Consider the following 11,796-nt stretch of genomic DNA (forward strand, 5'->3'; position numbering starts at 1 on the left):
ATAATTATATAATACAAGATTAATATTGAATTTTATATATATATATATATCAAAATTATAATTCCTTTAGAACTTATATATCTTGATATTAATAATTAGAAAATTTGAAAAATGAAACCTAATTTAAGTAAATATATATGGATGCGAATGGTTTATAGAATAAAATACTAAAAATAAGACAAAAAAATACATACATAAAAATTAGTGTTTTTAAATTTTATTTGATAATAAATTAAATATAAAAAATAATAAATTATAAAAATTTATTTTATTTTATTTTTTCACACAAAAAATAAAAAATATATAACAATAAAAAATAATTATAAAAAATTAATAATAAAATTAAAAAATAATATTTTATATTAATTTTTTCTATTTATATCTTATTTACTAAACATAATATATATATGGTGATTATATATATAAATAATAAATTACAAAATAATCCAACTATGGTTAAGATAATGACCAATTAAAATGTGACACATTATGAAAGGTAACTTATATGTTATTTTAGAGTGATTAGGTAGAATTTATTATTTGAAATGGGTAATAGTATAATTTCTTAAAATATCAAAACTCCACTCCTGTTAATTGAAGTACATCTCCACTCTTCCATTCTTTCTTCATTAGTATCTTCGGTCCTTCCAAGCGTTGCAGTAGTGACAAGAAGCGCCGACGTGGATTTACTCTCCTCTTATGCAATCTCTATTTCTTCAGTGCATCATCCCTTAATGAAATAATGACATTGTTGAATTTTCATCGCTCGTAATTTCATAATTTTATTGCTATCTCATGTTCCCTGACTCGATTCTTTTTTCCGTCGTGGATTACTTCTTATCAACATAATTAATGGTTAGTTTGATTATTAAATTTTTTCATCAAAAAACATATCTTTATTTAATTACATGATGGAACATATATTTATATGTAAAATATAATATAATAAAATAAATCTATTCAAAATACTTAAAAAGTATAACTAAAATCATAAACATACAAATATAATAATAAAATTTATACTCTAAACAAGTAAACATGTTTTTTTATCATACGTAAATTATTTAAAAAATAAATATATTATTAAAATTAATAACACAAATTTAAAATGATAAAATTCAACTTTTTTACGATATTCTTTTATAGTATTTTTATTCTACTATTACATTTGTATGTTCCTGATTTTATTTATACTTTTAAGTATCCTGAATAAATTTATTTTATTATATTATATTTTATATATGAATATATGTTCTATAATATAATTAAATAAAGATATTTTTTTAATAAAAAATTTAATAACTAAATTAACCATTAATTATGTTGGTAAGAAGTGATTTACTTCAGAAGGAGAGATTGAGCGAAAGGACTGGAGATAGTGATAACGTCGTCGCTAACTATATTGAGAAAGATGACAAAATTATGGATAACGAAAATGCGTGATTAAGGGATAATGCACTAAAAAAAGAGAAATTGTGTAAGAAGGCAGTAGATGACGATGACGTCGAAACTTTAATTATATTTTAATTAATGAGAGTGGAATTTTGATATTTTAAGAAATTATATTATTACCATCTCAAATAATAAATTACAAAATAATTTACATGTCATTTTAAATAGAATCGGATAAAATTTACTTATATATATATATGAGAACATTAAAGATTTAGTTATAAAAGCACAAATTTTAATAAATTTGAGAGACTAAGAAGGGTGAAGCAGAATAATAATGGAGATGTCATCACCCTCAATGAAGAGAGAAGAAGCTGATGATAAGAGAAGAATCCCTCTTTACAACCCATGTTATTTACTTGAAGAAGCACTCAATGCTCTTCTCAAGTGTCTTGGTTTTGAGACTACTACTGCTGCTGCTGCTGAAAACAAGAAAAAAGAGGAGAAAAATGTTCATCTGAAACCTCATTCAGATGCAGATCTTGGCGATGATGATGATATTTCAACCCTACGAATCTGTGAGTGTGATACCAACATGAAGGCAAGTTACCAACAAGATGAAGATCCACCTTCTTCAACTTCTCAAGATGACATTACTACTGTACGATATCTTCCATCTCACCCTAGATTTTCATTACTGGGGCATATAATTTCTAACACTGTTTTTTAATTTTCCTACAACGCCCAAATCTTTTAGTTTATCTCCAAAAATTAGAATCAACATATGATAAGTTGGCATAGTAAATGCTTATTATTTTTCTTAATTAGTAATTTTACATTAAAGTTTTAGTATGGAAAGTTAGTATTATTAGAGGAGAATCATGCATATTCTTTGTAAAATTTCAAATGTTCGAACAAAATTGTCTTCAGAAAAAAATACAAAAATTAAATTAAATTCCCATTTATTTTACGTATTCTTAGGAAATGAAATCTTTTTGACAATATTTTTATAATACTAATTATTAAGAAGTTTTATATTTTGTTTAGGATTCAAGTTTGGCTGCAAGGCGGCGGCCTGTTGGCGATGGAAGGCCGGGACTTAGCGGTGGCTCAGGTCCCCAGCATAATTAATGTGTTACAAATTTATTTAATTAAGTTAGCTATTTTAATTAGTTTTCAATTTTCATATAGTATAGTTTTGTGATATGACCTTTAATTTCATTTTCTATATTTTCCTTCTTCTTCTTCTTTGTTTAAAGACATGGTTAGTTGTACATGGGGTGTAATTAATATTGTTGACTAGTTATGCCGTGCATATGCAGTAACCCTGGCCTGTAATATTTGAGTACATTAAATACTTTAATATATGATATGGCGAGTTTGTGAAAGTAGCTCTTTATGATGTGTAATGAGAATTAGGACCCAAAAGTAATAATAATCTTATTACTAGGTTTGTGGTGGAGGTTGCAATAATAATAATGATAGAATTCATAGAAGAGTGATATGGAAAAAAAGGCTTAACGAAAGTTTGTTTAGCATTATCAATTTATCATTCTAATAAAATAAAACTTTGTAGCGTATAGGATTTTCTTACTTTTTCAGTTTTCCCTTTGCATATAGCACTCTTTTTTATATTTTTTGAGCATTTTTAGTAGCAATTTATTTGGATTTGCTCTTAAATTAAAATATTGTGATTTATAAATGATAGAAATAGAAATTATAAATTTAATAATGACTAATATTCTCATTTCATTACTTTATCGATTTCCTTATTTTAGAAAATTTACTCTATTAATGTTTTCACCTTCGAGAATTTTTTCATTTATTTCTTGGTAATTTACTATGGCTTTGATGTTGCATGTGTGATTGGGAGGCTAGTGACAACTGCGTTTGTAAAAGTTGGGGAATTGATCAAAATCAACAAACATATAAACAATTTTCCATATCCAAACAATTTTAATATTTAAGTTGATCTAAGTAATTTAAATTATGTTCTTTTTTCTGTTTTCTTTCCTTCCCACCTTGCACTTTTTTATTTGGATGCTACGTTTTCTTCTTCGATCTTCATATCCTCCTCCGATCCTCCTCTTCCTATTAGAATTTTGTCTCCTCATTTCTTTTCATCATTCTTCTCCATTATCATCATCATTATTATTATCATCATCATCGTTATCATTATTGTCTTTTTCTAATACGTACTATTGTTATCGTTGTTACCGAATTTTTGTCTTATTGATGACATTGTTTTTATTTAAAATTGACTTGTTTTTGAATTCGAATTTATATAATAGACAAATTTCGGTTCATTTGATATTATACAATGGTTTCGTTTTGATAATATTTTCAGTTCATTTGAGACGCTCGTGTTTCTGAATTCGAATTTATATAATGGACAATTTTCGGTTCATTTGGTATTATACAATGGTTTCGTTTTGATAATATTTTCGGTTCATTCGAGACGCGGGTGTTTCTCAATTCGAATTTATATAAGAGGAATGTTAGGGGGCCAGCAACTTTGTGATTTGTAGCCATCAAATAGCCATCAATGATGATTTTAATGGTGTGAGATGGGTGTGAGATTTCATCCAATGACTCACTTTTCTTTGTTGGTTACATGCCGGCCAGAATTTAACAAAGTTGCTGGCCCCTTAGACTTTTCCATGGAGAATTTTCGTTTCATTTGGTATTATACAATAGTTTCGTTTTGATAATATTTTCGATTTTGAAATTATTTAATGATGTCACCATAGAGAATCAGAATCAATAAATATGTTAGCAAAATATTGGTGATATTGGTGATGACGATAATAATGATAGAGGAGGAAGAAGAAAAAGAAGGAGAAGATCAAAGAATTTATTCAAATAAAAAAAGAAACAAGAGAAGAAGAAGAAGGGAGAAGAGAAGATGGATGTGGTTGGTGGTATGACGGTGATGACGATGACGATAATAAAAAAATGAAGAAAAAAGGAGGAGGAAGAGAAGACGAAGCCCAAATTGCTTGGTTGCATAAATCGTGTGGATGTATAGCGAGATTCCAAACATATATAGATAGCTGTTTGTTTTTAGAGACTGAAATTAAGATGAAAATATTGAGTTTGGTAGTTAAAAATTAAAACTAAAATTTTAATTTTGAGATACAAAATTTTAACTTTTACAATATTTTAAAAAAAATAAAAACTAAAAAACATAGAAGACTCAAATTTTTAACAACTAAAACTTTTAAACTTAATAAAAGAATGAAATTAGATGATGTAAATGTGTATATATTAATTGGAATTAGTTGCAGCGTGGCATGTCTGGAGGGGGTGGCAGCATTTGTTGTCCAGGATTGTTACCATTTTTGACGATGAAAGTCATAGCCATGCCCCAACTTACATGTCGCTCTAAATGGCAGTGCATGAACCATACCCCTGATTATTCAAAAAACAAATTAATTAAAAATGAACATACAGAAATCAAATATAAGTAATTTAATTTCTACCTGGATTTTTGGTCTGAAATCTTATGGCTACCCAACCATTTTTAGGTACAGCCACTGTATTCTGATAAGGAGGATCAACGAGATTATAGTTGAAAGGATCTTTGTCTTTGTTATAATTTCCAAATCCCCATCCAACTACGTAGAAACTATGGCCATGCAAGTGCATTGGATGCTCAGTACCAGCCAGCAAATTAGTCCCTTGAAGAACAAGCTCCACCGTGGAGCCATACTCAAGCACCTTCACCTCTGTATCTACCGATGGAGTTCTAAGAAATGTGGACAAATTGGAAGCAGTGAAATCAAATAGTAGTGGTGGCACATCTGGAAAATTTTCACTGAACACACCACTTATGTTGTTATAATAAGCCTGCAAGATGTTAATGTTATTGTTTTGTGGTAACTGGAAGCTGACGTTGTTCATGCTTGCTGCAAACCGGTTATTTCCACGAGGGCCTTTGCATATGGTACCATTTGGACATGGCAATGAGTTAACTGAAACGGTGTAGAACAGATTGGTTGTTATGTTCAATGGCACGTCAACTGGGTGTGCTTCATCTGCCAAGCTTCTCATTTGAGTTATGATGTTGACAGAGGAATTGGTGTCATTGAAAGATGGAAGTGAAGGCATGTGAGGAGTGCTTATTGAAGATGGAATAATGTAGTTTCCCTTCTTGTATTGAAGAATAGCAGTGGTTGTTGTGTTATCAAATCTAACATTGAAAGCACTTGAATAGGCTTTGGCAGCCATGTAATATTGATCCAAAGGTTGATTAGCTTCAAGCAACACATCCATGGTTTGACCTGGTGATATTGTTATGTAATCCACTTTGAATGGCTTCACATAGCTTCCATCGCTTCCAACCACTGTCAATTGATGTTTAGCGATTGCAAAGAAGAGAAGGTCTTGCATTGCAGCATTGATCATTCTCAGAAGATAAGTCTTGCCATGTTCCACATTTAGTTTGAAGGTCTCTGCATTAAACAAACAAATTAAATTAGTAAAAGAGAGATTCATAAATAGAAAAAACTCAAAAAGCAGAGAGCAATACCATTGGCAGAACATGGATGAAGATCACCAGGTTGACCATTGATAGTGTAAGAATCAGAGATGGCAGCATCTGCTCCAGTTGAAACAAGATCATCAAAAACTTTGACAACATCTTGCTTCCACCATTCACCTAATATCATTGGAACCTCTCTATCTGGCTTTGGAAATGGATATGTATGTCCAGGCTTGGGTTTAATGACAATAGCACCGTGAACAGTAGCACGAGACCAATCACTGTGAGCATGCCACCAAAGTGTGCCTTCCTCTTCAGAAAAGATAACCTTTTGAGAGAACAAACCACCAGGTTGAATGGCACACTGAGTGATGAATTCAGGGCCATCAGACCATGGATATCTTGGTTGGTTCACTCCATGCCAGTGAATGGTGATGTTATAGTTAGCTCTGTTATACACATCAACAATTATGCTTTCTCCTTTTGTAACATACAATGTTGGCCCTGGAAATTCTCCATTTACTGTTAAGATGTTCTTTGCACTGCAAAGCTTTGTGAAGGGAGCATCTCTCACCTGCAATATAATTTAATTTATTATATGTTATGAGATGCAATAATGCTAATTATATATATGACTTAATTAAGCAAGAATCTAGGTAACTATAAGCATATATATATACCACAAACTTGTAATGCCTCAAAGCCTGGGTAGTGATAAGAACATTTAGGAACAAAATTCCTAAGAACTGTAGGACCGATGGTGTGATTCTCATATATATTATATATGGAGAAAAATATGATGATGTATATGAAATTGGAAATGCTAGCTTGTATGTTTGATATGAATTGATGATAGGGACATTGGTTATGCATGGTATTATATAGTATTTTCATGGCTTATAATTACGCGTAAGAATATGCTTTGACATACAGCATTTGACGGCTTAATTGCTTGCGCGCGCATGCAAGAAATGTCGTGATATTAAAAGTATGTAGATAGATAAGGAATGTATATCGTCTTCATATATATAATAATATCAACTACATACATACATACATATATCCTTATAATTATCATGCATGGATGTACTTTGATCAACGTAATTAATAATTCCAACTTTGAACGAAAGAAAGAAGGTTAATACCTAATAATTATTTCGTGTAGTTGCTTTCGTCGTCATAGATTCCTATGCTATTTTTAGTGACCATAGAGGAACTGTCAATACAATTTTATTTATTTTTTCCTTAGGTCGTTGACCAAATTTAGGTAGATTTGACTCCGATTAGTCTTTGTAAATCAAGACATATATAAAGTTATTATTTAACATTTGAAACAGGCTAATTCTTTTTGTTATGGAAATAAAAGTGGTGATATATCTTAACATTGTAATTTTTTATATTTTTTAAAATTGTGAAAAGTACACAAATTTTTTGGTCCGATTTCTGTACTTAAAATTTTTTAATTTTTTTAACACAAATCAGACGGTCCGATTTGTATACCTCTTAGAAATCGGACGGTCCGATTTTTGTATCTCTACAAATTGGGCGGTCCGATTTGTGTACCTTTAGAAATTAAACGGTCTGATTTTTTATATCTCTAATAAATTGGACGATCTGATTTCTGCTTCTCTATTTAAACGATTCCACATTTGAGTATAACATCCTAACAATCCACATCTAAAAAAAATACCACCACCACCCCAATATTAAAAATAAAAAGTTCTTTGAAACATTTCCAATTTACCATCTTGTAAATTGAAATACATGTGCAAGATAAATACTTCAAAATATACAGTATAAAATTGGTTTACGATGTAGACGAGAAACTGTAACAAGAAAACATTCCTTTGATCTTGTGACCACGTGGCACATCATCACTACTAAATAACGAAATAATCATTCGACCTTGAGAAGGTATACGGTGTTGATGAAGCCAACTCCAAATTAATAATTAACGTCTATCCAGTTGTTAATTGAGTAGCACATGAGAAATTGGTTGATCGACGATTAAACTACACGTATATATATGTATGTAAGATAAGGATCTTATTATATTTTGACCTGCTACTTTTGACTTTGATCTGAATAAAATAATAGTAATATAGTTAAGCATACGTTGTTTTATTTATTTTGAGAGTAAAAGATCATTTTTATCCCTAATGTTCGAAGTAAGTTTTAAAGTTGTTCCTAATATTTCAATCGTCCTATTTAAGTTCTAACGTTTTAAAACTGACTCAATGCTGTCCTGTCGTTAGGGATCCGTTAACAGAATTGACGGTGGGACAAAATTGATACGATTTTGAAACGTTAGAGACTTAAATAGGACGAAAACGTTGGGGACAAAAAATGATACATAGAAATAAATTTTAATTTTATTCTTCAATAATATCAATTTTTTACTATATATAGTATTCAATTATTTTTTAACCACATCTAAGTAAATTATACTTAATCATATTACTTTCATTTTAAATAAATTAATTTTTTTTATAATTTTACTCTTAAAGATTTTTAGTTATCATGAAATGTTTGTAGAATGACTAGTATATAAACTTGAAGAAAAGAAAAAAATAATATATATACAATAAAATATAAATTTTACCTTTTGTCTCTAATGTATCAAAATTCTTTAAAATTATAAAAAAAATAAATTTATTTAAAATGAAAGTAATGTGATTAAGTGATTTATTTAGATGTAATTAAAAAATAATTGAATACTATGTACAGTAAAAAATTAATATTATTGAAAGATAAAATTAAATTAAAATTTATTTTTATGTATCGTTTTTGTCCCTAACGTTTTTGTCTTATTTAAGTTCCTAACGTTTCAAAATCGTCTCAATTTTGTCCCGCCATCAATTCTGTTAACGGATTCCTAACAGCAGAATAACATTGAATCTATTTTGAAACATTGGGGATTTAAATAGGACGATTAAAACGTTAAACATAACTTTAAGATCCCAAACATTGAGAACAAAAACGATACTTTATTCTTTATTTTGGTGATGACGACACATATGCTACGCACGCGTCTGCAAGCCTTAAAATGCTGCTTTGCTCATTAATTATATAATATATAGTTTATTTTTTGTCAATCAATTCTCAGGAGTCAGGAGCTAATTAATCAAACATATATATAGAAAAGGTTGACTTGGCTGATGGCCATATGTTCTTCTCTCTTTTAAAATAAATTTAAGGTGGATTATAAAATGTATATATTAAAATAAAAAATATATATTAAAAATGAGTTAAATAATAATATATCATGATTAATTATAATAATTAATTTTAATATATAAATAATATTTTTAATTTAAGATAAATATGTTAAAAGTTCAATTTGTTAGAATAGAAAATTTTGTTGGGTTTATTTGAACAATGGAAGAATTAGGTCAATTATCGCGCGTATTCAAATGGTTTTGTTGCCACTGAGCTGCATGGTAGCAATAACATCAATGGAATTATCATAAGGGTTTAAGCACTCGTATTAAAGAAGTAAAGGTTAATAATGAGAAGAAGGTAAACATTGAATTTATGGTTAATTTTTTTAGTTTTTTCACTAAAATTGATTTATTTGTAAGAGACATTTTAGTGTTGCCTTATAAAAATAGAATAAAAAACAGGATAGAGAAAATAAAATTGTACCATTATATATTATGGTTTAACCATTTAATATAATGTGACCTGTATCTTATAATAATGATAGAATTTTTATTATAATTTTTAAAAATTACATACACTAATTTTTTAAATTTTTTTGTCTTATCAAAAGACACACAATCTTTTAATCAAACTTATCACCATTAAACTAATTTAATTTAGATTTTAACATTAAGTACTCTTCTAACTTAGCAAAAGAAATCTTTTAAATTCATGATATAAAACAAAAAATATACTAAAAAGATTTGACATATTTTATGATTCTTTTGCCAAGTATATTTTTCTATGTCTTTTTTCTGGATGATTTTTAGTATTGACTCACATATCTGCCTTGTACTATGAAAAGTTGAAAACATTAGGCTAGGCTACTAAGTATTTTCTTGTGAAACAAGAAACTCAGTTTATTGAAGTAGTTGCAACAGAGTCAGTTATGACTACTCTAACTGAATTAACAAATCTTGAATAAGCCTTACTAGCATTACTCTCTACATCCCCCTTCAATCTCAAAACTTGGGTGGAAGCACTTTGAGCTTTGGTCCACAGGAGTGAAAATGTAGCAGCAAAGATAGGGCTTTTTTATTGAAATAAAAAAAAAATATTATTTCTCTAAATACGCACGGCTGCAAATAATTTTCAAAATGCGCAGCTCCATCTCAGGTTTATCACTCACGAAATAGATATACACTCCAACTTAATTTTGGTATCCACGAAATGAACCAGTTTATCACTCACGAAATAGATATACACTCCAACTCAACTTCGATATCCACGAAATGAGCCAAATTTCCATTTTTTGGATAGCGCACACGAAATGGACGTTTCATGGCCAGCGTCCACGAATTAGCCATAAATGGTAGTATACGCGAAATGGAAGCTGAGGAATATTGGCACCTAATTTTTATTTTATAACAATAAAGATGTATCTGCACATTAATTCCAATGATAATACAAAAAAAAATATTATTTTAAATTTAATAAATAAATATTAATTTTTACTACAAAAAAATTTAAAAATTGTCAATTTTTATATATTATTTTTAATTTCATAAATAAATATTAACTTTTATTATAATAATAAAAAATTATAATACACTAAAATAAAATATTATAAAAAAATATACTTAAAAAATAATATTATAATTTAATATTATATTTTTTAGTAATTAATTAATTATTTATCTATTGATTTTAATTAATATTATTCAAATAATATTTATTTTATCAAAATCAATTTTAATAAAAATTGCCAAAATTGTCTTGCCTTTTTTATCTTTGTTCTTATGATGTTATAATTTATTTATCTTCTGAAGCACAAAAACACAAATTTTAACCTTAAACATTGACTGCATGAGTATATAGAATTATAGAAAAAAGAGTGTTAGGGGCCAATAAAATTTGTGATGTTTAGCCATCAATTAGCTATCATCAATATTTTTACCAGTATGAGATGATATCTAATGGTGTAAGATTAATCATTTTTCTTTTGATGGTTAAGTGTTGGCCAAATTTCAATAAAAGTGCTGACCCCCTAAACTTTCTCTTATAAAAATTGTATAATATAATTTTTTTAATTGTTAAAATAAATAAATAAAATGCATCCCTTTTTACTGATGCTATTACTGAGACATTGTAAGGCCTGTCCCATTTATTGAGTTTAGAATTAACAATATTTCATTTAAATTAGATTTTCACTTAAATGCAAATAGTAATTATTGAAAGTAAATTAGTATGTGTTAAATTTAAAATACCAACAATGAAGCAGCGCTCATCAAATGATATTTATATGCTTCTTTTTTAACAGATGAAAAATGTGTTTCCTTTCTTAGATCCAACTTTATATGTCTTAAACTTTATATATATATATATATATATATATATATATATTTATTTATTTATTTATTTATTTCAAAGCTTTGTAGTTTATATATAATTTATATATATAATTAGATTTTGTTATAAAATAAAAATTAGGTACCAATATCTCTCTGGTTTTATTTCGCGTATACCACTATTATCATAGTCCAATTCGTAGACGCTGGCCTTGAAACGTCCATTTTGTAGGTGCTATTCAAAAAATGAAAATCTGGTCCATTTTGTAGGCATTAAAATTGAGTTGGAGTGTATATCCACTTCGTAGGTGATGGACCTGAGATGGAGTTGCGCATTTTGAAAATTATTTACAGTCGTGCGTATTTAGAGAAATAATCTTTTTTTCTATATTTATTTCAATAAAAAAGCCAAGATAGCCTTAGTGAGAGAAC

General features: G+C 28.3%; 2 protein-coding genes across 2 annotated transcripts; one reads left to right on the forward strand and one right to left on the reverse strand.

The window, feature by feature from the left end:
* The first annotated feature begins 1,688 nt into the window (after positions 1–1,688).
* Positions 1,689–2,669, forward strand: LOC107616867 (uncharacterized). Its single transcript, XM_016318764.3, has 2 exons — positions 1,689–2,053; positions 2,440–2,669. The coding sequence occupies exons 1-2, from the start codon at positions 1,730–1,732 to the stop codon at positions 2,521–2,523; spliced, it is 408 nt and encodes a 135-aa protein (XP_016174250.1). The 5' UTR covers positions 1,689–1,729; the 3' UTR covers positions 2,524–2,669.
* A 2,000-nt stretch (positions 2,670–4,669) lies between these two features.
* LOC107616330 (laccase-15-like) lies at positions 4,670–6,648 on the reverse strand. The gene is made up of 4 exons (XM_021110741.2): positions 6,556–6,648; positions 5,924–6,449; positions 4,875–5,846; positions 4,670–4,803 (listed from the first exon to the last, which is right to left on the reverse strand). Exons 1-4 carry the CDS (start codon positions 6,646–6,648, stop codon positions 4,670–4,672), a joined length of 1,725 nt encoding a protein of 574 aa, XP_020966400.2.
* Between the last annotated feature and the right edge of the window lie 5,148 nt (positions 6,649–11,796).

Source organism: Arachis ipaensis, chromosome B9 (assembly GCF_059453495.1).
Source record: "Arachis ipaensis isolate K30076 ecotype BB chromosome B9, ASM5945349v1, whole genome shotgun sequence".
Taxonomy (NCBI): Eukaryota; Viridiplantae; Streptophyta; class Magnoliopsida; order Fabales; family Fabaceae; genus Arachis; species Arachis ipaensis.